The sequence below is a fragment of the Lichenostomus cassidix genome, chromosome 1Aa (assembly GCF_008360975.1).
Source record: "Lichenostomus cassidix isolate B80296 chromosome 1Aa, HeHo_3.0, whole genome shotgun sequence".
Classification (NCBI taxonomy): domain Eukaryota; kingdom Metazoa; phylum Chordata; class Aves; order Passeriformes; family Meliphagidae; genus Lichenostomus; species Lichenostomus cassidix.
The window spans coordinates 49,234,464-49,260,357 of record NC_139480.1 but is presented as its reverse complement, the minus strand read 5'-3'; the positions used below and the strand labels follow the sequence as shown (position 1 = coordinate 49,260,357).

General features: G+C 50.8%; 4 protein-coding genes across 4 annotated transcripts; 2 read left to right on the top strand and 2 right to left on the bottom strand.

The window, feature by feature from the left end:
- The first annotated feature begins 1,614 nt into the window (after positions 1 to 1,614).
- Positions 1,615 to 5,362, top strand: LGALS1 (galectin 1). The gene is made up of 4 exons (XM_085048809.1): positions 1,615 to 1,748; positions 3,307 to 3,386; positions 4,591 to 4,762; positions 5,154 to 5,362. The coding sequence occupies exons 1-4, from the start codon at positions 1,740 to 1,742 to the stop codon at positions 5,295 to 5,297; spliced, it is 405 nt and encodes a 134-aa protein (XP_084904935.1). The 5' UTR covers positions 1,615 to 1,739; the 3' UTR covers positions 5,298 to 5,362.
- A 2,276-nt stretch (positions 5,363 to 7,638) lies between these two features.
- On the bottom strand, positions 7,639 to 9,728 carry LOC146443783 (urotensin-2 receptor-like). Its single transcript, XM_085048807.1, has one exon. The coding sequence runs from the start codon at positions 8,789 to 8,791 to the stop codon at positions 7,685 to 7,687; it is 1,107 nt and encodes a 368-aa protein (XP_084904933.1). The 5' UTR covers positions 8,792 to 9,728; the 3' UTR covers positions 7,639 to 7,684.
- Positions 9,729 to 9,855: 127 nt separating this feature from the next.
- On the bottom strand, positions 9,856 to 17,862 carry LOC146443782 (arf-GAP with dual PH domain-containing protein 1-like). The gene is made up of 12 exons (XM_085048806.1): positions 17,779 to 17,862; positions 17,483 to 17,644; positions 16,372 to 16,502; positions 15,386 to 15,477; positions 15,205 to 15,287; positions 14,379 to 14,491; positions 13,594 to 13,740; positions 13,091 to 13,174; positions 12,698 to 12,760; positions 12,119 to 12,190; positions 11,395 to 11,626; positions 9,856 to 11,307 (listed from the first exon to the last, which is right to left on the bottom strand). The coding sequence occupies exons 2-12, from the start codon at positions 17,571 to 17,573 to the stop codon at positions 11,279 to 11,281; spliced, it is 1,137 nt and encodes a 378-aa protein (XP_084904932.1). The 5' UTR covers positions 17,574 to 17,644; positions 17,779 to 17,862; the 3' UTR covers positions 9,856 to 11,278.
- A 130-nt stretch (positions 17,863 to 17,992) lies between these two features.
- NOL12 (nucleolar protein 12) lies at positions 17,993 to 22,119 on the top strand. The gene is made up of 6 exons (XM_085048808.1): positions 17,993 to 18,842; positions 18,940 to 19,045; positions 19,144 to 19,192; positions 19,634 to 19,776; positions 20,687 to 20,787; positions 21,346 to 22,119. The coding sequence occupies exons 1-6, from the start codon at positions 18,661 to 18,663 to the stop codon at positions 21,515 to 21,517; spliced, it is 753 nt and encodes a 250-aa protein (XP_084904934.1). The 5' UTR covers positions 17,993 to 18,660; the 3' UTR covers positions 21,518 to 22,119.
- Positions 22,120 to 25,894: the final 3,775 nt, after the last annotated feature.

Genomic DNA, 25,894 nt, shown 5'->3' with positions numbered 1-25,894 from the left:
CTTTTAAATGGCCCCCTCCACCTCCATCTCTAAGAGGGCAAATATTTACACATTTCCCTTTCCCATCCAGCATTTCTTGCATGGGAACAGCCCCTCCTAGTCCAGCTCCTTAGACCATGGCTCCAGCAGCAGATCATGTACTTGTAGAGATATTTGGGGTTTAGTCTCACAAAATCTTGGATTTGAAAGGAATTGATTTAATAACACACACATCCCGAGTAGAGGGAAACTGACTCTATTTACTTGTTCTCCTCCTAGTATGGAGCACTTCTCATCCTGCACCACATGATCCCTTTATCAGACCCAAGAGCTGAACCCTGAGGCAAGTGACCAGAGGGAGAAAGAGGGGCAGGCATGTCAGAGCAGAGAAGACCATCTGGCCTTTACTCTAGCCCCCTTGTGTCATGGGGTGATCAGCAACCTGGCCAAAGCCTGGATCTTGTTTCTGCCCTCCCCAGCAGGCAGGCAAGAGGGTCTCCCTTCTACTTCTGTTGGCATTGGTGGCATCAAGTGGAAATACTCAGTAGTGCCATCCTCAAGTGTCATGCTTGAGGGGGGAAGACAGCTGGGGACTCTCACATCCTCAGCAGAGGGGAAACTGATGGGCCTCACAAACATGGAAGAAAAAAATGTTCCAGAGAGTTTCAGTTCTGGGCCTCTTAAGGAAATCACAGATCGTCTTGTGATTTAGAGACAAATATGCAAGACAAGGAGAGCTCTAAGCCACAGGCTTGGCACACTGCCTGAATTTTTCCCTCCTCTTTCAGTATAATTACAGTTGAGCCATGTAGTAATTGGGTAACTTTTTCCAAAGGAATCCTTTCACCCAGAGTGAATCATACTTGCCACAAAGAGAACACAGAGGCACGTAAAGGACATATAGATACTATGGCTCATTGTGATAGAAGCATTTTGCCCCCATCCCCTTCTTCCTCAGGCCCTAGCTGTGTTCTGGGTAGGAGCAAGAGCTGGGCACGGTGCTCTTCCAGATAATTTCTCCCCAACTTTCCAAGGCAGCTTCCTCCTGGTTTACTCTGCTCTGTAGCCAAGATGAGCTGTACAGGTGTGAGGGTGCCTATGGGTTCTGTAGAAAAAGGACTGTTTTCCCTTCTTTGGTTCCTGTACCTACAAAAGTGGCTAATAAAGGCTGGGTCTGCAGCTGGGGAGTCTCCAGGGACAGAAAGGATTCATAGTGCAGTTGGGTGACCCTGGATGCAGCTTCAGTCCTCTGTTAGTGGGGTTTCACCTGGACCACAAAGAGTTTCTGAGGCACAGTGTGCACTCAGTGACATTTTTTCTACTCCTGATTTAACTAGAGCTGAAGAGCCCAGTCCTCACCCCAGTGCCTTCCCGCCAAGTCTCAATCCATCTGACCATTTTCCATGTGGGATAAAAGCCTTGGATAATAAAACATTCATTGTAAAACTATTTTCCACTGGATTCATGGCCACACACAGCTGGATCTCCTCCTGGAGTGGCCCGCAGCCTGCTTGCAAGGACTGCGTTCAGCATCCTGCAGAGGAGGCTGGGTGGGGGTGGAAGGAGGCAGCTCCGCCTGATAGACCCTCCCTCCTCCCAAAGCCAACCCCTGCAACCCTTCCCATTGGTGCATGGGGTGGAGAAGGGCTGGGACAACTCAGCTCTCCATCTATTTAAAGGCAAGGGAGGGGCATCACAAGCTACTTGCCTGGGACCCTTGCACCTCAGCAGAGAGGAGCATTACCCTGCAGAGCAGCACCATGTCTTGCGTGAGTAGAGAAAGGGCTGGGGCAGCGTTGCTGGAGGTAGAACTGCGGGGAATGTGCTGGCTTGGTGTGAGGGTGCTTGTGCTAGCCTTCTGCACATCAGCCCCTGTGTCAGAGGGTCTGCTAGAGCTGGGTGCTTGATACTGCTGAGGAAAGATCCTTGCTTCATCCACTACAGAACGCTGGCTGCTATTTTGTGTTCTGGCGGCAGTCGTTCTTTTTTCCTGTAGGATGCCTTTGGGGCAGTACATGAGGGGATCCTTGCTGGGTTGAGCCCTAAGGTGGGGTAACCTGTTTTACTGCAGCTCTGCTCTGGGGAAGCTGCTGCAGTAATATTTATTGCTGTCTGAGCATCTTCTCTGGGCAGCCTTGCTGCCTGCTTTCTGGCTGAAGTTTTCATGAGTCATTTAATTGTTATTCCTCTCTTTCTTGGAAGGAATGTGCCTTACAGAGGTGTTCTGTGAATGTCAAGGACTATGTTCAAATATCTTAAGAGGTTAGAGAGGTTATCTTAAGAGCAGGTATCACGAGTTAGGGGCCAACCTCTTTACAGAGTTTCCCAGCAACAGGGGAAGGGGCAAAAGGCACAAACTGAAACACACAGAGTTATAGCTGAATATGAGGAAAAACTTCTTCACTGTGAGGGTGATAGAGAACTGGAACAGGCTGCCCAGAGAGGTTGTGGATTCTGCTGCTCTGGTGGTGTTCAAAATCCACCTGGACATGACACTGTGCAACCTGTTCTACATGAACCTGCTTTAGCAGAGGGGTTGGACTTGATATCTGAGATCCCTGCCAGCCCCAACCATTCTGTGACTGCTAGGGAGATGCTTGTGTTAGAAGAGTGATTGCACTTCTTTGATTAATTTGTCTTTTGTTAGGCTGAGGGTGATTAAGCAGGGATTGTCCCAAGTGCAAGCTTATTTATTAAAGGGGAATTGGAAAAGATTTTCAGTGTTCTTGAGGTCTTGCCTCTGCTATGATGAAAAATGCCTCCATATGGGTTTGCCAGAATAATTTAGTCCTCCTAGAGAAAAGGTGGGAAGAAGGTGGAGCAGGAGAATATTCTTGCAAATAGTGAGCCTATGAAAAAAAAATGCCCAAGCCCCTGGGAGATGGGAAGCAAGGTGTCTGAGCCCTTGGACCCGGGCAAGGCTTGAAGTTCAAATACGAGCTAGGAGAAGGGAGTTCCATCCCTGCCATCCATCCCAGACAGACTTGTGTGGGATGACATGAGACCCACAAGGCACATGGGTGTGTTTGGGATGAGGAGGTGTGATTAGAGCATGCAGGTGCTTACACTTCACTGCTGTGAAATACAGATATGTTGATGAGAGCAGCAGGATAAAGATTGGGAAATCGAGTACCAATCAACTGTACCAGGTGATTGGGGTAACTTCTCTGGGATGTCCCTGCTGCAATGCCCTAGGGCAAGGGAGCTTCCCTGTTTTTCCATGGGTCCGAATCAAAGCATGTCTTAAAAGGCAGCAGGGAGAGCTGCCAAATCAGCCAAGAGAGCCAGCAGGTACTGAGCTAACGTCTCTGCTTCCACATTCCCCAGGGACCAGTGTGCACCAACTTGGGTCTCAAGCCTGGCCAGCGCCTCACTGTCAAAGGGAAAATTGCACCAAATGCCAAGAGGTGAGTTGTGCTGTGCTGCCCAGGCACGGCCAAGGCATTGCACTGAGGGGTCTGCAAAAGGTGGGGGCAAAAAGAGTCTGTCCCTTGGGTAGGAGAGGAGAAGGGGTTAACACCAGCAGTGCTTCCCAGTGAGTCATCACCTAATGCACATTGCAGACACAGTACTGCCAAGGGGCTAAGCCAAAGCAGATGTGAAGTTCCAGCTGCACACGCTGGCAGTGACCACATCCTTTCTAGTGCAGGGTAAAGGAAATGGAAGCTGCATCTATACTGAGATTTGGGTTGAGACCATCTGCTCCACCACATCCTCTCCCCTGCACGAAGATGGCCCAGGAGTAGGAACGTTTATGGTGCCCCTGTGGAGTTGCCTCTCACATGGTGGTAGGGAAAGAAGGAAGAAAGGTGGTGAGCTGGCAGGTGGGCTTAAGTTGAAATGACCCCTAAATGTGCAGATATTGGGGTGGCTGTGTTTCCCAGCCTCTGCAGCAGCCCCCAGCCCTTGTGCAGGTCTGTGGCTGGTGGGGCCCCTTTGCAGGTAAGGTGGAGCCTGCAGCTGCTGCAGCAGCACTAGCGGTGTTCCAGGAAACATGTCCCAGCTCTTCCCAGTGCCTTTGAAGTTTAATACTGTCTGAGCGAAGCCTCCCAGGCTTTCTCTTGCCAAATAATATGCCTCTTCTCATCTGGGTGAGTCCTGAAGGCAAGGTGGACACTAGGCTAGGAAGCTTCCTCCCACTACTATTGCAGATATTTTGGGATAGCTAATGACATGGTAATTTTTTCAGCTGCCTGCAGGATGGGGAGAAGACAATGGCTGTCAGGCAGGATGCAGCACTAGCTAACTGGTCAGGACTGAAAGAAAATCTATGGAAAGCAACTGACCCCTTGAGAATTGGTTTGGGTGTATGATAACTCCGTTCAAGGCTCTGTGTGCTGAACCATTCTCTTGTTAAAAGCTTTGAGGAAACCAAGTGGTGTCTCTCCCAGGGATGGCACTCTGGGACCTGCCACCCCAGAAGAGGAATGTACCATGTACCCCTTACTGCCACAGCACCATCTTTTTAGGGAAGCTGTGTAATTTAGCAAAGGGTTTCTCTTAGGTTACCCACAGCTGTTGAAGAAACAGACCTAGGGATGGTGATGGTAATGAGAAACATGCTACCATAGTATTGATGTCTGGTTTTTTGGGGGGTTTTTTTCCCTGAAGCTTTGTGATGAATCTGGGGAAGGATGCTACCCTCCTTGGACTTCACTTCAACCCCCGTTTTGATGCTCATGGCGATGTGAACACCATCGTGTGCAACTCAAAGAAGGTGGAAGAGTGGGGTGCAGAGCACAGGGAGACTGTCTTTCCTTTCCAGAAAGGGGGCACAGCTGAGGTGAGGCATGCATATATTTGTGTACATATACACTCTGTACATGCTCAGGTGAAGGGAGGGTGTTTGGCACAGGACACCCAGCTGCAGGAGCTGTCTCAGGGCTGTCTATACAGGAGGTGGCTGGCTTCTCCTGCTTGGCCAGTGCCACCACTCAGAGCTCTGAGCTGTGATGGTGGGTGGGGATCAAATGTGCAAGCTCCGTCTGACTTGAAGGTGTTGCTATTGAACAGAGCAGGGAACGGGCATCTTTTGGGAGACCAGAATGACACTACTGCTGTTGAGCGGGTTATTCTGCTGTGCTTGTTCACCCTCCAAAGCAGAGGGTGACATAGCAATGCTGCAGAGGGGAGAGGCTTGAGGCAATTTTCTGACTTTTCAATTTGTCTTGCAGATCACTTTTGGTGTCAACCAAAATGATGTGACAGTCCACCTGCCAGGCCACCAGTTCACGTTCCCTAATCGGCATAATCTCACTGTCTTTGACTACTTTGATACACAAGGGGACTTCACACTCCAGTCCCTCAGCTGGGAATAACTTCCTCTGACACCTCCATCTCAAAGATACAGAAAAAGCAATCAATAAATAAGAGTTTTGGTGTACTATGTCTCAAAATCTAATCTGTTTGATATTGCAACCCCACATGGTTTGGGCACCTTGCTGGGAGTGGGTGGATGAGGGTGGTCAATTTAGTTTGAGTACCATAAGTGGATGCAGTTGTCTGAGCCTGGGCCTTGAAAGTCATGGATGGAGAAGAGGGTAAGGGTTAAAAGCCTGGAAAGACAGAAGGTTGAAAGTCCAAGGAGAGTTGCAGGGGGAGGCACTGGGGCTAATTGTCAGTGAGGGAGCACGAAAGGGTCTCTTAGGCAAGATCACTCACTGTTGAGGTCTAGATTGACACCTTGCCTGAATAAAACAGGTTGATTAAATCTATCTCTGCCTAAGCACCCCTGGCTGGCATCAGACAGCATTGAGTGGCTGTGCTAGGTGAACCTAGTGGGACATGGAGTGAGGGGAAAGTCCTCAATTGTACTAGGTTTGGCTGCAGCCTTCTGTAGAGGCTGGTCCTACTCCTGTGTCTTCTTGCGACATCTTGCTTTATGAACACAGTAGAAAATCTGACTTGCTGGGTGTGACAGAGCATGTAGAGGTCTCCTCATCCAAATGCTTTCTTCTAGTAACTGCAGAAGCACAAAGTGTTGTGCTGTGGCACATGAGGGCAGTAACCTGGAGGGGTCTGGTTTTATTCTGCCCTTTGTGCTTTGCCTGATTCATCCAGAGCTAGGGGAGGCAGCAATGTGGGATGCTAAGGATGTGTGCATTACACTTTTGTTACCGCTTTAGTTGGCCCAAATGAGCCTGAGCACTTCTCAGTCTAAACTGAGGCTAGACTCTGAGGAGTCTGAGGCAGTCAGGTATGTTTGATGTTGCTGCGTAGCTGCCTTGGGGGCTCTCTCAGTCTAATGCTGCCTTGGCAGCAGTGACTGCTGCTGTTGAGTGTGCTGTGCCTGGTGGGTATAGGAAAGGTGGGATGTGCCCTGTTCATGGTACTTGGCAGTTACCAGGTAGGTGTGGGATGAAAGGACCCAGCCTTTGGGTCCTGACTTCCAGGTGTGGCCATGAGCAACACAAAGCACAAACAATTTGATGTACTACAGGACTCCCTGCAGGCCTGGCTGGGCTTATTCCTCACATTGAGCAGCTGGAGAACAGGGGCTTTTTCCTACAGCAGTGGTGCCTCCTGTTCTTGCTTCATAATTCATGAGGCTTTGCCAGGTCCTGCATCCTAGATACCCATGCAGAGAGAGAGCCTGGGCTGCTAGGAATTGAGGGGCTGAAGAGGAAGCGGGATATGAGAGCATAGCTGAAAGGCAGGAACACTTGGGGTGTACAAACAACTTGAGGCTCTGTAGCTGGATCTCTCTTGAAGTCCTGTGCTGCCCAAAGCCAGTCTGCTTTGGATGATCACATTGTGCTCTTTTTAGGGCTATATCTATAATTGTAAACATGACATCTAGCATTGCCACCCTGTGTGTGGGCATAGCAGGGGGATAGCATAGTTTGGGGACTTTTCCCATGGGGTAATAAGGATGAAGCCATCCTTTCTGGAGAAGAGAGGTTCAGCAGTATGGAAGTGAGCCATGGTAGGCTGGGTGGTCTCAAGGCAAGAGACCTGGCTCAGTTTACACAGTGGTTTTGACACCATCTGGCAGACTGGGGTACATTTGGTAGGCTAGAGAACTGGGTATGTCCCTCAGCCAAAGCAGGGCCATGGTGCTGGCAAGGGTACCATGAACTGTGATAATGGACATAGGAGAGAGCTCCCTCCTTGAAGCTTCCTCTGCTGGGCTGATCTTGAAAGCTGAGCAAATGTGCTGGACTCCCTGAGCTGCACTACAGGGGAATCTCACAATGCCTCCTAACTGCACTTGGCAGTCTTTCTTTAGATTCTTCAAAGATTTTTCTGTGAAGGTTTCTTGAAGAAAGCCGAGTGAAGAAAGCTTTACCACAGGAGTACTAACCTTAGTGAGGTCTCTTGCTAGCTTGGCTGCTTCTTGAAGTGACTCACTGTTCTTGTGAAATCTATGACTCACTGTTGTCCTGACTTTGTTATGGCTTGGCCCGTTGCTAGCAAGGAGATGAGGGGTGGCAAAGGTTCCCCAGCTGTATAATTTAGACATATCAAAGCTGACTGCTCCCTTCCACCCACTCGCCAGCCTTTTGCAAGGTGGAGGCTGGGGTGTGAGGGCTGAAGGACCCGAGGATGGAGTCAGGATCCCCGAGACAAGCACTCTCCCTGCTCAGCTGAGCCGGATGAGCAGCCACGCGAAGGGGAAAGCACCGCAACCACGCTGATGGAAGACACTGCATGCTGGTATGGAAGGTGATGCACTTTTATTTCTCAACCTGTCCTCAGCCAAGGGTCAGATATTCCCAGCCTGCTCACTTTCCCTCACAGACCCCGACAGCTCCCTGAAGGCCAGGGGGATGCTGTGGCTGCCTGCAGCCTGCTGAGAGAGTGCTGCAGGCCGTGCCATGCCCGTCCCAGCGTGTCCAGGGCGCCGGCGGTAGCTGCTGGCCAGCAGGGTGTAGAGGAAGGGGTTGACACAGCTGTTGCCATAGGCCAGGCAGGTGACACCGAAGTTGAGGTAGGCCTGGGCAGTGGGGCCGATGCCCAGCCCCTCTCCCTGGTACAGCCCGGCCAGCTGCCAGGCCCAGAAGGGGAGGAAGCAGGCCCAGTAGGCCACCACGATGGCAGAGATCCTGGAGAGGAGCCGCCGGGCAGGGGCACGGCCGGTCACCGGCAGCCCCAGGCCCCAGGCCGAGGCGCGGTACGCCCGGGCCAGGCGGGTGTAGACGATGCCCAGCACCGCGCCGGGGGCCAGGACACTGGTGGTGAACAGCAGCGTCAGGTAGAGCCGGAAAGCCGATGGCGTCCAGGTGGGGATGCAGATGCGCTTGTGGGAGCCATCCCCCTCCCGCAGCTGAGTCATTGCCATCATGGGGGCCGTGAGCAGGAGTGACAGCAGCCACAGGGTGGCACTGGCCAGTTTGCGGTAGGCATTGCTGGTCCGCCTGGCCCGCAGAGGCTTGGCCACTGCCCAGTACCTCTCCAGGCTCATGGCGGTCAGGAGGAAGATGCTGGCATGCATGGTGAGGAGGTCCAGGCTGAGCAAAAGCCTGCAACCCACATCCCCGAAGAACCAGTCGTGGGTGAAGTAGGTGCAAACCACAAAGGGGATGGTGGAGAGGTACAGGAGGTCTGCCAGGGCAAGGTTGATCATGTAGACCCCCAAGGAGCCTGCTGAGCAGCCTGCCACCCTGCCAGAGGCCACTGCCACTGTGTAGATGTTCCCCACCATCCCAGTGAGGCACATGACCAGCAGCACTGTGCCCAGCAGCCCCGTGACCAGGCTGTCCCCTCCCATGACATTGCTGTCATCACCCTCACCACTGCTTTCCTCCAAGAAGCTGCCACCCTTGGGATCCTCTCCAGGCCTTGGGCTGATGAAAGAAGGGTTGTAAGACATCTTTGGGTAAGTTGAGCAAGAGCAAATCAAGCTCTCAGAGACCTGTTCCTTCCTCTTGCCTTCCCCCCTCACTGTACAGAACACGTCTAGCCTTAACAGCAAAGCAGCCAAGGGAAGAATGGGGAGAGTTCATCAGATACAAACAGGGTGCTCCAGAAAAGTCTATTCCTCACCTCCAGCTGCCCAGTCCATTTTGCTGATCTTGTCCATCACAAGCTCTGTCCGTTGTTTTCCTTAACCATGAAAGAGCCAAGAAAGGGACACTGCCCTTCCCTTCAAGACCAATAGGTGCAAGATAACCTCTGCCAGACAGGAGGAAATGTCTCTTTTCTTCACCAGCTCCTCATTTGTTGCTTCTCCAGAGTTTGCTGGCCCCACGGAAACAGAAAACTTGGTGAAGAAGTGGATTTCTGCTCCCAAGTCTGTGCCCTCTCAGCTCAGACAGACTTTGGAGAGGTGGGCTCTGCCCCGCTGAACCAACCCCCTGAGAGTTGCCTTGACCACTGCATGGAGGAATGTGCCTGACTCAGCTTCACACACCGGTGTGAACGCAGTCCCAATTTATCCTGGGCTTTTAGCCACTAGCTGAGGAGCCCTACTGGCTCCCTCCTCTTTCTGGCAGACTTGCTTTCTTCCCCTGTATCTTCCTGCACCTTTCTCCTGCTCCCTTTTCCTTCTTGTTTCCCTTTACTTTTCAAAGAAAATGCCTCTGCTCATCTCCAGCAGTGGTAATTCAGCAGCAAACAGGAGGAGGAATCCCATCAGTACTCCCCTCACTGTGCAAAGACCTTTGGTTTTCAGGGAAATCATGCTCCAAACTGGGAGCGATCAGCAAACTGCAGTGAAAATATACTTCTGGGTGGGTATTTCCATTGCACCATGGCAGCAGGATGAGTGATGCTGCTTGTCATCCAGGAATTTGATGCTCCCAACAGATTGTGGTGGTCTTGGCAAAGAGAGAGATCCCCAGAAAAGCAGAGGGGCACTATGAGTCTGCCCATTTGTCTCTGATGGGAATAATCACAGTCCACCATGCTCCAGGAAAAACAATGAACAGCTATGGCTTTTTGTTTGATTGTCTGTGGTTTTTTCCAAGAAACAACTCATACCTTAGCAGTTAACAGGTCAGCTAGTTTAGGGAGTTAAAATAAATTACAACGAGATTTTTATTTATTTCTTTAGGAGCTAATTAAAATACTGGTTGTGTCATTAATTCCAGTTGGCTCCCCTTAACACATGAGATACCTTCTCTCACACTGCCTGCGTAAAACTGCAAACACATCAGATACTAGTCACCAGCAGAACTCAGCTGCTCCTTCCAGCATGTGAAACATAGCTCTCCCAAGAGAGCTTCAAGAGATGAGCTTTAAGACATGAATCGTGGGTTGATTTAGTGTTTTGGGCTCTTACTAATAGAATATGAACATACAGACTTCCCCTGTTATACTACTGCATACAGCGATACACATGTGTGATACACAAGATAAACTTAGGTAATGTGTAGGTCAGAATGAAAGTGCCAGGTTTTTGGCATACAGAGAATGAGGAAGCAGAGATCCATGTATTACTATATTCAGGCATCAACCCCTAGGCTCTAGTAGAGACAGCAGACTCTGTACTCCAGACTTGCTATCAGCTGCCCTCTGCAAGACCAACCTCTCTCCATTGGTTTAATAGAGACTAAAGTTTAGCAGCTGATCTTAAGAGACATGAATATTCCTCACAATATCTTCCCTAGGGCAAGACAGGGATCCTATTCCACCTCCATCACTTTTTGTTATGTGTGCACACACACATTATTCACATACCCAAACGTACATCCACATTATTTTTGAGACGATCTCTTAATCTCTGTAGCAGTTGGTGGAAGGCTAGCACACAAATGGGGTCTGAAGAAGCTTTCAAGCCCATACATGGCAGAAGGAAACAGGCCTCACATTTGGCTGTCAGGTTACATCTTTAAGTGACCTTTCTCAACCACCACACTAACAGATCAAATATCTAGATGTTTCACATCTCTGTCACCAGCAGAAATGACATTTCTTATAAAGGAACAGGCTCTTTTAGTCCAGCAGCCCCTGTAACCCGCTGGGGTGCCTGACTCCAGCCAGGCAGCTGTCTTCTTGCCTGAGGGGGTGACTGTCTGCAGTTTCATGCAGGAGTGATGTTGGTCCCATGTCCACCATAGTAAGTGCCAAAGTTTTCAAGGCCCACCTGACAGGCAAGACCTGTCAGTATCCAGTCAGATCACAGCAATTTAACAGGGACAGGTTGTACTGAGGATTCAGATGCACGAAGTCTTGCACTTGAAAAGAAGCAGCTTAATTGGGCCCTCAAAACAAAGTGGATATTCTATGGGGGCAAAAGTGCTTCAAAGGGTGCTCCAAGAGCACTGTGTTTCTCTGATGTCAATCTCCTCTCCTCTCCTGAGAGCCACCTGACAGGACCAGGTAGAGTTGAGTCATAGCAAGATTCCTGCATGGCTTCCTAGGATTTAAACTTGAAGTAGGCTTCAACTGTAGTGAAGAAAAGAGGTGTTGCATTAGGGCAATACCCTGAACAGGAGTGGCAGGAGGGGAAGGAAACAGCATCCAGGAACTTACTCGCATATTCCTGTGGTGTCATAGCCTGATTGATGACACTAGTGAAGGCTCTGATCCACTCTAGCTGGTCACTCTCTGTCTCACAGGTGAAGAGATATTCCCGGTCAGGGGTGACAATGGTGATGCCATAGTGCCAGGAGAAGTTGCCCTGTGTCCCTGAAGGCAATCCCTTCTGGACACTATATCCATTCTCTCCGCTGCCCACAAACACCTCACCCTTGGCAAATGCATCCTGCACATCAGGAGGGAAAGACAGTGATTTATGGAATCACAGAAGAACAAGAGAATCATTACAATGCACCTAAGGGCAGGAGGAGAGTGTGTGAGGATTGGGGATGTAGCAACAAAAAGTTTTGGAGGTGGTCAGGGGATTCAGAAGAGCAGTGAATTTATGCTCAAAGGCAGTAGTGAAAAGGAAAAAATAAGGCCATAAATCTCAAGAGGTCTGAGAGAGGAACTGCTGCTCTCATCTCTCTGTGTCATCCCCCCATCCCCACCTTTACACCGCTGCCCTCCCCGTTCCCATTGTTTGCAGGCAGTGAAACAAACACAAGAAAGCATGTGATGAACTAAATGGGATGGAAAGGGGAAGACCTGGAGTCTATTCATAGCAGCTGGGAAAGCTGCAAGTCACCCTTACTGCAGAGCAGTACTCTGTTTGCACTTTGACCCTGCCCTCAGCACCGTTTCCAGCAGCTGCCCGGCGGTCACATCTCCCTCTCACCAAAGGATCCTTGAAGTACATGAGCCTGCGGTGATCCAGCGTGAACCAGCGCTTCTTAAAAGCCTCTCTCTGCTGTGAAGGGAAGAGGTGACGTGTGAGGGGATGGTGCCCTCTGCTGCGAGCAGTGCGAATGGATACCCCAAATTCATCCCAACCACTTGGAGCAAGCCCTGCCTTAACAGCAACCTCCTCCTCGCCCTTTCTGAGCTAAGAGTGGGGGTCAATATCGGGTTATTCAGTCCCAGCTGCTGTCCCCAGGTCTTGAACTTCCATGGAGGACCCCAGAGTTGAGACAGGAGAAATCTGGACGCTAAATACCTGTAAGGTCACGCACACACAGACACATGCAGAGAGATCTGTCGCTCTGGGAGAAAGCAGGGACTCTGGCTTCATCTACTTTCACATGTGTCCTTCCCCTTCCTTTTATTCTCCCCTCCCTTGGTGCACACACACTGTTCCCACGGGTGTCTAAAGAGTCAGGGGGGAATGAGGAAACAGCAGGAGAAAAACATTGAAGCAGGGCAAGCCAGTGGTGCTCTGGCAGGTCCCTGTTAGATTTTTTCTACCATAGCAGCTCACCTTGGGACCAGTCTTCTCCATGTATCCCTCCTTCAAGAAGTTTCTCGTCAGACGGTTTTTAATCTGACAAAATGGCAAGAGTAACATTCACTTAGCTGCGCTTGTTTGCTATTCATTTCCCTCCCCCACCCTTCCATTCTCCCAAATTCAGTCACCTTCTAAATTTATATTTCCTAAACTGCCTAGCTAGGCGTCACTTTTGCCTCCAAAATGCTCAGAAACAGCACAGAGCGCTGTTCTCTGACCACCACAGACCCTTTTAAACCCACCTTCTCCTCCCTGTCTTTACACTGCAATTTCCACTTCCGTACCTGGGGTTACAATAGCAACTAATGAGCTCTTTTATCACACAAGCAGCAGGAAACTCAGCACTGCACTCCAGTGCTGCCTTACCTCATTATCACTGGCAATGGGAAATGCCACCTTCAGGTAATGGAACTGCACAGAGCGAATGGCGTTGAACCAGTCCACTACCTCCTGAGAAAGGAACAGGACAGGACAGAAAGCTTAGCCAGAGCAACAGTAAGCCATCTGAACTCACCCAGCTGCATCCAGCCCTGTGTTAACTACAAACACAGCTCTCCCTCCACAGCATTTCCCTCACATGCACACAGCCAGCACGGCTGCCCCATTCCCCACATGCACAGGCAGCATATCTTCTATAGAACTCCTCCCACACAAACCAACTCAGCCAGTGCTCCTGCCCTGCTCCCTGCAGCAAAACTCTCTCACAGATACACACACACAGAGCCAGAACCCCCAGCATATTACCTACAGCAACTCACATATTACATATTACCTACAGCCCATCCTACCCATGCTTCATACTATTTATTATCAGCAGCTACTCAAAGCACCTCAATGGCTTTGCCATGTTTGATGCTAAAACCAGATACCTTTCCACTTTCATGGTAGACAAATATGTTCCGGGTCTTATTGTCTTTGAGATAGGTGATCTGCAGGCCATTGGGGTTCCCAATCTTCTCTGGCTGGAATGTAGCATTGATGACATCTATTTTAACATTGATTTTGGGTTCTTTGGCCTGAAAACAGAATGGCATTGATCATGCATGAGCAATCCTAGAAGGAAAGAGACCTGGGCTACTGATTAAGTGGGGTAAGGCAGGGTCAGAGGCCTGACCTAGGTGGAGGACCTTGCATTTGGCCTTTTTAAACCTTTTGAGGTTCTTATCAGCCCACTTCTTGAGCTTGTCCAGGTTCTTCTGGATGGCATGTCCTGCTCCTCCCTACTCCGAGCCATTCACTCCCTTGTGACAGCATATTAACTCTTGCCCCAGTCATTTCAGGGAGAAGAACAAACAGAGAAGTAGCCTGCCTCAAAACCAACCAGAGGAAAGGTTTTTGCAAACTTGGCTCACGATGGGGTGAGGATGGTTCCAGGAATGGTGCAGGACTACACATCCAGGCAAATGGATAGGAGTGAAGTGAAAGATCAGTCCTTTTCTCAGCAGTAAGGGAAGCACACAGGGACAACATGAGGCAAAGTCACTCTGACAGTAGGAAGGGGACCCTTCTCCTCAGTGACGTGGTTCTGTTACAATCCCTGGGCTGGGATGAGCAAGGCAACCTCAGAAACACGTGTGGGAAATTGGAACATCTCTGTGACCCCACTGCTCTGGGTGGAGTACACACTGAGGTGGGAGTGGACCACCATACTCACATCCTGCTTGGTGAAATACTTCAGACATCCCTCTCTCTCAGACAAGAGGAACTTGCGGGGTAGGAACTGCCCATTGTCTCGACCTCGCTTCCAAAGGATGCCTTCCTTCACCCCTTGGAGCAGAAAAGCCACTTTTAATAGCATTCCCCAGCAGGCATGGTAGGCATCAGAGAGCTGCATGCAGCCTGGGGCCCAGCCACCCCTCTGGGATAAGGCACATCATGGACTATTGCTGAGGATCAACACTTCAGGTGTCTCACCTTTGACTTATAGCTAAATATGGTGATGTTCCCATGTTCACAGCACAGATAAATGCTCACCAAAAGACATTCCCAGATTCTTCCCACCTCCTAGTCCTGCTCCCACTACTACCTCTGACAGTGTGAGAGTTGTCTCCTGTGCACACTAGAATGCTGGCCCATGCAGACTCTGGTGTGGGACCAGAACTCTTCCCAATTGACTCTGCAGGCCCTTGAGCTCTGATGCCCTTTGTCACAGGACTGGCAGTGGCATTTCAAGGACAACTGCCATGGTTAGAGAGGTGACATGCAGCAGGACAGAAATTCCTTATTGTAAATATCTGTCTCCACCAGGACATCAAATGCCTTTGGAAAATGCTAGCTGGTAATACCAGGCTTTTAAAGCAACCTGTGGCAGTGCCAGCCTATGTTGCCCACAATTTAATGCCCCCAAAATTATGCCCTGTAAGTACCAGCTGGCTTCTCAGGAGTACTTGTGGGATTTGCAACACTGACACCTCATGACGTTCAGAAGTTTCCAGCAAAGGCAACAGGCAGGATGTTTTGATGCTGTGCTCTGCTCTTACCATCAGAATACGGCAGTTGTTTTCCCGGCTCAGTAAATTCTTTTCGTTCATATTTGGCCCGTATCCACTGTTCTCTCAGCACTCTATGGAGAGAGGGGACAGGTAGCTGAGAAATGAACTAGAGGAATTAGAGGAACAGAGAATTGCCCTTCCCCATTTTCTTCTGTACACAGCAACTTACTGGCAGTCATTGTAGGTTGGTTGGTAATAGTAAATAGGGATGTGAGCTTCATATATGGCTTTAGTCACAGCATTCCCATGTTTGGCCAGAAACTGCAGAGTTAGACAGAGAGTTAGTGCCTTGCCTTTGATGCAGACTCATGTTGGACCTTTTTCTTTCCTGACCCACTATAGGGCTAGATGCACATCAAACTCCAATGGGGCATTCTCTTTCCCCTCCATTGCAACATTCCAGCAGTCTGGCTGCTGGAAGGTGGGTCTCAAAGGTCTCATCTACTCTCAGACGTTACACTGATTGCACCTGAATCAACAGAGTGCCATAAATGTCACTTCCGTAAGGCTGGGTGAACACACACTCAGTGGATTTGATGCCATGCCCACATCTCCTGGAGAGTTTGACAACAGCTCTGCAACACCATCTGGAAGGACATTCCAAACCTCTTCAGTCCTCTTCCAAAGAATAACAAGACACAGATTATTTTCTTTGGATCTCCAGAAAATATTTTTAGTCCCCTGAAGGTTAGTGAGTCGAGGGGGCTGTAATGGGGAGAAGTCAAGTTCCCATAAATGCCATTTTTCTCAAGAGATCATATATCTGGAAACTCTTCTCAGAGAATGGAATTGCCCAAGATTTTCCCCCTGGACTGCTGAAATCAAGAGGAGACATTGAGGCTGGATGGTCTTGGCAAGTGGAAAACAAGTAATCTGAAGCAACAAAGACCCTAAGCCTTAGCAAGATACATTGCAAGAGCTCTGCATTTGCCATAAAGTAACACGATGTGAGGAGACACCTAAGGCAAGTGTATCCTCCCTCTCCCAGTGGGTCATGGGGAGTTATCCCTGATTGAGTATCATAAATAGAAAAGGGACAGACTAAACCAGATTACATTCCAGCTCTGCGAGGTCAAAGGGCTAATTTTGGCAGGACACTGAGTGCATAGCCTAACCCAAAATCACCTGACACACTGATAGGGGTAAAGATCTCACCTGCACCTGTGCATCATCCCAGTGGTCCATCTTCAGGGATTTGACTTTGCTGATGCTAGGGATGTTGCGGTGAATTCCTGAACAGTTGAGGCATATAAAGACACCCAAAGTAGAGGATGCCCAGTCAGGATCTGAGAATATGAAAAACAGTATGACTAGCAGTGGTGAATTTCCCTGGGAGATATGCCTCACCTGACAATGTAGTCCTGAGAAACAGGGAGCTGGGTGACCACAGTTTCACCAGAGCTGATTAATTAACACCCAAGGCATGGATGTCAGTCAGGAAAACGCACAACTGTTACTCCCCCATTCCCTGTTCCAATCACTTTGTCTGAATTTTTACTGACCTTGAAAAACTTCAAAGTGCTCCATGAAGTCCTTTTGTGTAAAGGATCACCCAGACAAAAATGAAACCACCTCTGGGAAAAGACTCCAGGAGCTGTTTAGTGCATCACAGCAAACTCCTAGCGGTATTTAGCTCAGGAAGTGGAAAACAACCTTGAATCTAAAATTCTCTTTGAAGGACTTAATAAGGCAAAATGGTACTAATTTGCCCAGTCCTAATTTGGCTGGGGTGGTACGCTTCTTTTGGGGGTGAACGATGAGTGTTTTTAGCACTTGTAGGACCTCAAACTGGCTACCCTTCTGAGAGGGCAAGCCCTTCAGTAAATGAAATTTCTTAGGCAATTGTGGCAGGTTGTCAGTTCAGAGCTGAGTCATGGCAGAGACAATGCCCTCCTGAATCATGCCTTCTTTCTGGAGCAGTTAGGATTTCACTGGGAGCTTTCCTGTCAGGTCCTGACTGGGCATGACCTTGATTTGCATTTGAGATCTGACATGACTACAACCCGCAGTGCTGCAGCTATGCAGCCCCCATTTATCTGGCATTCCCACATCCCTGTCCTTCCCACCAGTGCTATGGCAGCATCTCCTCCCTCTTCCCTTGCCAGCCCACCTCTGGGGAGAGGAAATTAATATCCACAGCAATGCCTCCCCTTCCTCTCCACCCCAGACTGCTGTGCAGTCCAGATAACCAACACCAAGTGGCTGCTAGACATCAGCCCCAGCTCCGTGCTTCCAATTCTTCCTCCAGCATCCTTTGGGGACTCACCTGGCTTCCCGCAGTCTGCACACAAAGAGTTCTCTGCTCTTTTCCACACTTCCTTCAGGGCCTTCATGCTCCGCTCATTTCCTCCAGCCATCACCTCCGAATGGTATCCCTCCAGGCAGGGCAGGACAGGGCCAGGAGGGCAGCTGCCTATGCCTTATGCACCTGCAGGCCAACCCACTGCGTTATCCGAGAGAGAAGGAGCCACCAGAGAGACAAGCTCTGGCAGACAGAGGGAGAAGAGGAAGGCAGGAGAAGCCTCAGGTTAAAGGAAAGAGTACGGAGGTCTGTCAGTGCACCTGAGCCAGCTAAGCACAGGCAGGGGCAAAGGGGTTGGAGGCTGAAGTGCACCCAGAGTGAGCGAGAGGAGTGAGGAGGAGGAGGAGATCTGCCCCATGGGCGTGGAGGGAAGTGCAGCAATTAACCACAGAACTGGTTTTTCCGCATTTCTGCTGGTGAAAGGAGAGGCCAGGAAAAGAGCACCAGCAGCAAGTAAGCTGATAAAGGAAAGCTGGCTGTGGACAAGCGGCCACCAGGCTGTGACAGGACTCGTGTCAGGACTCGTCATGCTCTGTGGGCTGGGGAGGCTGGCTTTGGCTGCCCCCGCAGTACGTCAGAAGCTTCCACCGAAGTCAGCTGGCCACCACACAGGCACTGCACCCATTTATGAGGCGAGAACAGGGGGCAATAAAGGTTCAGGAGTTCAGCCAATGTCACTTCAAGCCATCAGAACATGGCAATCGTGATGGCCCCACTAACTCATACCACTACCTCTCTCCACCACTACAGAAACTACGGCTGTCCAGTCAGATGCTGCGACTTGGACACTCAGGATCAGAGCCAAGACCCATCTCCACAACTGCCTTCCCCGGATAAGAGGAGCAGCACATGCTCTGCTAAGACCAAGAAATTACAGTAGCTTGAAATAAACTCAGAGCTCTATTGAAGAATGCTCAGCTGAAAAAACCGCAGTTGTTAACTATTCAAAAGAGTGACATTTATTAAAGAGATGTAGATGTAAAACGCTCCGGAGTGTCAGAACGAGTCTCGGGCTGTGAGATTGGGAGTGCAACAGAATTTTTTGCTGAGAGGAAGCTGAAGAGGAGCGGAGCTAGAGGCTCCTATCCCTGAAGCAAACCCAGGCTGGACTCTAGGGCAGGGAAGAGGCGCCTGGGAGGTCCATGATATTGGCTGCTGTGCCAGCCAATATCGCCGGGGAAGGCGGACAGAAGGCTCGGCGTTCCGGCGGAAGGGGCGGGCGGCAGCAGCAACGTGGGATCGCCATGGGCCGCAAGAAGAACAAGAAGGGTCCGGGCGGCCGCGAGGGGCGGCTGGTGGTGACTTTCGACGAGGAGCGGCGGAGGTGAGGCCGGGCAGCCCCGGGGCGGGAGGCGGGGAGCGAGGAAGGAAAGCATGCCGCGGTCGCTTACAGCCGGGGGGCTCTGTGTTGCCGGCGGCAGGGAGTACCTGACCGGCTTCCACAAGCGGAAGGTGGAGCGGAGGAAGGCGGCGCTGGAGGAGATCAAACGGAAGCTGAAGCAGGAGCAGAGGAAAATGAAAGAGGAGGTGAGGGAAGGGTCTTGTGTCCCCCCTCGCCTGGGCAGGCTGTGAGCGGGGCAGGAGGGGCGGGCGGAGGCGCCGCATGATCTATTTCCGTTCCTCAGCGGCACCAGGAGTACCTGAAGATGCTGAGCGAGAGGGAGGAGGCGCTCGGTACGTGTTGGGCCCTCTTTGGGGAGGGAGGTGGGCGATCGTGGTCCGGCAGCCTTGACTGGGTGATGAGAGCAGGGGCAGGGATGCTCACACACTATCCCGCAGCAGCAGCTGCTCGGTCCTGTCATGTCCCCCAGAGAAGCTGGGCAGCGATCTGAGTGGTGACCCCACAGCCCTCTGGCACACGGCATCAGGGAGGCTGTACAGAAAGGAAGGATCAGGAGGACATCTGTGTGATGTGTGTGACCAGGGTGTGACCAGGTCCCCTCAGTGGGGAGAAGGAGCTTGCCCTCCAGGCTGGCAGTGCCAAGCCCCTCTGCCATTTATCCCTGCATGAGAAGGCTTAGTGTCACCCCTGCCCAGCATGGTGCAGCAGGAACAAGTGAGTGTATCTCGTGAAAAGTTGGGCACTTTGCAGTGCAGGATTTCTTGTCTCCCCAGAGGAAGCTGATGAACTGGAGCACTTGGTGACGTCTCGGACAGAGTCTGTGAACATCGACCACCCGAACCACATCGTAACAGTGACCACCATCAGTGACCTGGACCTGTCGGGGGCACGCCAGCTGGGACTGACCAGCCCCGTGGTAAAGCCTCTTGCTACCTCTCTGTATCAGCTATACACATTCCTGAGGCTGGTGAGGTAGGGCTGGTGCTCCCTGAATATGCCCAAAGACTCGCAGCTGGCTGGGAACAGGGATGGAAAGGGAAACTCACAACTTTTATGTTCTTCCACAACTAAGGGGAGGAAGTGTTCTGTGTGAATAGTTCACTCCAAACCTCCCTGGAATCCTTTGCTGGTTCCCACTCAACATGGTTAAAGGAAAAGTGTTACTGGACTGGATGGCAACAGTGTAGTACTTTACAAAGCTTTCAGCAGAATTTCAGACTTTGCTGCATGGGTTGCCCTCAACTTCTTTCCTGTGTCCTGTTCAGAAATATTACTGTTAGCATGAGGAAGGATTTCTCTCTCCACAATCCTGTGCTTGGACCACAAATAAGAAAACCATTCAGTTTTGGTTGTAGTTGCATTTATTCTCAAAATACATTGTAACTAAGATCTTATATTTGTTTCATAGAGACTCCCAGGTACTGGTTGACTTGATCATTTTGATCTTCACCACTTGTGTCTGGATTTGAGCTCTTTAGGGAAGTGTCTGTGTTTACATTTGTAAGGTCATCGAATCTGAAAATCCACTCAAAGAGGTCTTGACAGTAATTTTAGAAAAAAGCTAAGACCTTTGGTTCATAGTTTAAACTTCAACTGTGTGGTCGTTCCGATCATGCTGAAGTTTTTGGGTCTTAGGGTGGATAACTATGGGACATCTCTCTGGGTGTGCCTTTGTGAGGGACTACAACAGGAAACCTTGGCACTTGCACAGCAAGGGATGTGGAGAATTAAAAGATCTTCCATCTGTGACTAGTTAGTTTGCAAAACAGGATGAAACCAAGGAGGCAACGGAAACTCCAGAATCACAAAAATGCTTTCTTTTTAAGGGAAAAACTGATGGATCTGAAGAAGAGAAAGGCGAAGAAGTGGTGAACAAGCCTGTAATAACAATGCCCAAGAAGTCTAGAAACCCCTTCTTGTCTGAAAAGTACGTACAGATTCCTCCAGGGTGGAGGAATTCCTCTGGAAGCTTCTCCGGACCCTGCTGGGTTCTGGGTGGTTGAGGAGGCTGCGGTGCTGGCCGGGCAGGGCCGGCAGAGGGCGCTGGCGGAGCGCAGCCCGCACTCCCCGCTGCCCTCCGCGGCTGCCGTGCTGGAGCAGCAGGAGCAGCAGGAGGGAGGGTGGGCTTCGTCCTCACCGCAGCATGCAGGGCTTGCCTCTAGGGTTGAACAAAACATCCTAAAGCTGAACGCTCAGCCGTTCTCCACATCTTTCAGTAGCCAGGTTTTACAGCTGCTTTGGATTCTGCCACTACTTAAATTCTTTAATTCTGTGGTGTCTGGGCAGCACAATGCTCACAAAATTTTGTTGTTGCCACACACGGAGACTTGCGGGTTTCCTGAATAGCTTGGAGTCCCTCAGGGACTTGCCATGTCTGGCATCGATCCCTGCTGGGCCACACAGGGCTCTCCTGCTATTGTTGTGGGGTTGCCTTGCTTCTGCAGGCTGCAGTCTCCAGACATTTTTCTCTTTCTGCCCTGCACAGAATCTCTTCTCTTACTGCCACGCTGCACATGCACAGCAAGAAAAAGACGAAAGGGAAGAGATGCCAACGTGGGCAAGGCCAACGGAAAAAAATCCAGAAGTCCAGCACAGGGAGAACCACCAAGACTCAGCGACGAAGGCTGACAGGCAAAATGGGCCGTGACCAAGATTAACAGAGAAACCAGTGTTGAGACCACCAGCTGGGACAGAGCTCCACATCTGGCCTGCTGCTCTTTGGGACCCTGTCATTGTGGGCAAGCACCTTGTTTATTTGGTGTTCTGACTAGCAGTGAGCCCAGTTCAGCTTTTTTGTAGCCTCCTGAGCACTGGCGGGGGTGTCTACACATTTATTTCTGCAGTGATCTACAGCTAAGTGTCTGGGTGCCACAGAATCTCTTAAAAACTTCTGCTGAAGGTCACATTCTCTATTTGGCATAACCCTTGTGTCCTTGGGCCTCCCCTTTCAGAGCTGATACTTGGCTTTATCAACGAAGAGGATCTGGGGCAGAGTGCAACAGGCACATCATCATCAGGGCAATTTGAGAGACTTGGAAGAGTTCTGCTTGCACTCCTGCATCAGTGCCCTGGCATTTCTGCTGTACAGTAAATCCTTTTTCCATGGAGGTATGGTGTCATCTTGAGTGGTGTGTTGCTTCACCACACACAGAGTGCTACACCTAAATGCAGGGATACTTCTTGTTTGGTGCTTGTGTCAGGAGAAATTGGGTAACTTTGTGAATAAATTTGAAGTGATTTTGGTAAGAAAAAAAACAAACTGTGATTTATTTGAAGCATGACAGGAGCTGTGCTAACGCCAGTACCAACTGGAAAGAGGGGGAGGTAAATCCTGGTGCTTAAAGGATATTGAAATCCACTGGTGCTTGGAAAATGGAATAGCTAGGAGCTATTTCTGTGGTAAGGCAGAGCCAGATAGAGCAGGAATGGCTCATTCCATTGTCTGCTGAATATGCCGATTGTAGCTGCGATAGCTCAGGGGAGAATGAAATGCCCTAATGCCCTTGCTGTGTGTGTGTGGCCCTCTCCGGGGTGGGAGTGGCAGCGGCTGCCCTTGCCCTTTACCTCAGGGCTGCTGCAGCTATTAGCAGCTAATTGCCTTTCTTCTTAGGACCTCAGTGTATGTTTTCCAGTGTGGTTGCCTTCTGCGGGGGAGAAAAACTTTGCATGGTTGAGATTGAGGAATAGTGGTGGCAAAACTGTGAGTGAATCCTCTGAGGAAGAGAGTGAGCCCAGGCAGCATGCTGGCCTCTGTCCTGGAGTATCTGTAGGAAAATGGCCATTCTGCCTCTCAGCCAGGCCTCCTCCCATGCCATGTGTGCACTGGAAAGGAAATGACAAAGAAAGAAAAGGCCTGTGTGTCCAAAACCCACACCAAAAAAATTTGCAACCCAGCAATGGGCAAGTAAATAGATTCCTCATGCCAGAAATGGGAGGGAAAAGAGTAAACCAGGGCCTGAGGCTGCATGGAGGAGCCTCAGAACAATACTGAAGGCCACCAGCCGCTAAAGCAAATGGCACCAGCCTGATGTATCTCTCCATCGTTTCCTGGAGCATGCAAAATACAGACTCTCTTCTCCAGAGTGTGTTAAAGGGGAGGGTATGATCTCAACACTGACAGCAGCAGCACAGTGTTCTGGAGGGAACTGGGAATCACACGTGCTTGTGATAAGCAATGGGGTCATTTTGCACTTCCTTTTCCCTTCTGAAGAAAGGAATTGCTGGGGAAGTGGACTCTGTTATCACTGGTGCCTTGTATGCTTGGATTCAGAGTCCCACCCTGGGCTGAGTTCTTGGGCACTAACACTGAATAAACTCAGTCACATCATTAAAGTGTGTGTGTGGTTTTGTCACCTCCAAAGTAGTTCTCAAATGCTGCCTTAAAGGCACTCCAGAAAGCTCACAGGATTTAATGGGTGACCTTACCTAGCTACCTGTCTCACCTGAGGTTTTTAGGTGTTTCAGAGCTGCAAAAACACAACTCAGGCAAGGCCAAAAGTGTGCTGAGCTGGATCTCAGCCAAAGTATCCAGGAGGTCCCATGTGTGGAGCATTAAGTATTCCTTGTTCTGGTTTAGGAGTTACATGCTCTAGAGCATTCTGTGGTTGGTTGGTTGGTTGGTTGGTTGGTTTGAGAGGGGTGAAGGAGGGAAGGAGAGAGAAGTTTACTGGAGAGATGTACCACACCAAAGTGACTGCAGCCCAAAGCTGGAGGACAGGGTGACATCCTTGGTCTGCATACAGTGGCTTTCTCTTCTCTGCAGGACACAGTGCCTTGTGGAGTGACCATGGACAGAAGTTGACCTGTGTGCTTCCTCACCTAAGGAGTTTGCTCTGGAGCTGGGATGGCCACTGGAAAGGAAATGTACTATCTGTTTGAAAAATCTGGTGGAGTGTGGAGTGTGGAATGTGGATCAGCTGCCTTCCCTGACTGTAGGCAGCCTGGCATGGTAGCTGGGACAGAGCTGGATGACCTCATTGTACTCTGGATGAGGTGCTGAGTGACTTCAGTTTTTGTCATTTTGCTGCCAGGTGAACTAGAAGAATCTCACTTTTAGTTTGCTATTTCCCTGCCTGAATAACATCTTTGAGCCTTTCTCAAGTGTCAGCTGAAATCTCCAACAGCCTCTTCCGTGCTCTGAAATCTTTCAGTTCCTGCTAGAAAATGAGTTTTCAAATTCAAAGAAACAAAAAAGCCTGTGGAAAAACTGAGAACAGAACTGTTAAATCCTGCACAGCATTGACCATCAGGATTGTTCACTACACTATTGATTTCTCCATTTGATTGATTAAAGCTTTATTTTGTAATGTAAATTACTGACTCAGCTCTAGCCTGCTGGTTTTGTTATGCACAGGATGTACAGTCAGACTACCCCTGGATATATTGAACTGAGGATATGAGTTTTCACACACAAGTTAGTGAGGTGTTTGCCAGAGACATCACAATTCATACCAGACTCTGGCTTAAAATTGTCATTTGCTGCTTCAACTTGTTTTCAAGATGGATTTGAGCATTTTTAGGTCTTTTTCCCCTCTTAGCTGCTCAGGAGGTGGCTGCTTCCAAATGCAAGGCACTTGCAAAAATCAACATGCCAGTGCAGCTGCTGCTCAGAATAGGAAAAGCAGAGACCAGCAGCTCCCTGTGAACTCCCTTTTCCACAGGCGTTTCACACGTGGTTCTGCAGCTAGGTCACCTCAGGCACCTGCGCATTGCCATGCATGTGCCCCAGGCTCACACAGAAATGCAGGCTTTGACGTGGGCTGCCACACTGGGGCTGCCAGTCATGATGGCTTTCAGTGGCTAGACTGCGATTCCGCACACATGCACACACAGAAACATAACTGGGATTACAGAGGATCAGAAGCAGAGCGGGAGCCAGAAAGGTCACACAGTTGGGGGAAGATTGGAGCGCAGCAAAGAGGAGGAATGGGTGCAGCATGTGTGTGAGCTGTGTGATACTCAGTGCGCTGCAGTTATTGCTTTTGTAGCATATCGAGCTCAAGGCTGTACTCAGTACAGTCGCACTGCTGCTTCCAGCATTGTGTTCCAGAAATGAACTCGAGGAAAAAAGTTACTGGGTCAGTGACAAGAACTTTGGGGACTAAAACGGAGCTGAATAATGCATTGTGTGGGGTAGATAGGTTTGAGGAGTGGACTGCAGACTGCCTTTAGTGAATAAACAAGAAGTGAAATTGAATTTTTTGTAATTCCCACCAGGATCGGGAAGAGAAGGAGTTTGAATTGTAGAAGGAGCAGGGGAGGACGGATGTTAAGGGTCCCCACCCGGTCCCTGCCCGGTGTCCCTGCCGATGTCCCTGCCCGGTGTTCCCGCCCGGTGTCCCCGCCCGGTGTCCATGCCCGGTGTCCATGCCCGGTGTCTCTGCCCGGTATCCCTGCCCATGTCTCTGCCCGGTGTCCCTGCCCGGTGTCCCTGCCGGTGTTCCCGCCCGGTGTCCCTGCCCGGTGTCTCTGCCCGGTATCCCTGCCCATGTCTCTGCCCGGTGTCCCTGCCCGGTGTCCCCACCCGGTGTCCTGCCCGGTGTCCCTGCCCGGTGTCCCTGCCCGGTGTCCTGCCCGGTGTCTCTGCCCGGTGTCTCTGCCCGGTGTCCCTGCCCGGTGTCTCTGCCCGGTGTCCCTCCCCGGTGTCCCTGCCCGGTGTCTCTGCCCGGTGTCCCCGCCCGGTGTCCCTGCCTATGTCTCTGCCCGGTGTCTCTGCCCGCTGTCCCTGCCCGGTGTCCCCACCCGGTGTCTCTGCCCGGTCCCCGCCCGGTGTCCCCACCCGGTGTCCCTGCCGATGTCCCTGCCCGGTGTCCCCGCCCGGTGTCCCACCCGGTCCCCGCCAGCCCCGGCCGCTCGATCTCCGCCCGCCGCCCGCGACACGTGCGAGCTCGCGCCCGTGGGCGTCATGGCCGCGCGCCGCCGTCGGCCACTCAGGGGGGCGCTATGCAAATCACCGCCCGGCGGCGGCCAATCGGAGGGGAGGGGGCGTGGCCTCGCTCCCCGCGGTTCCCACGGCGAGCTTCATTGAGCGGGAG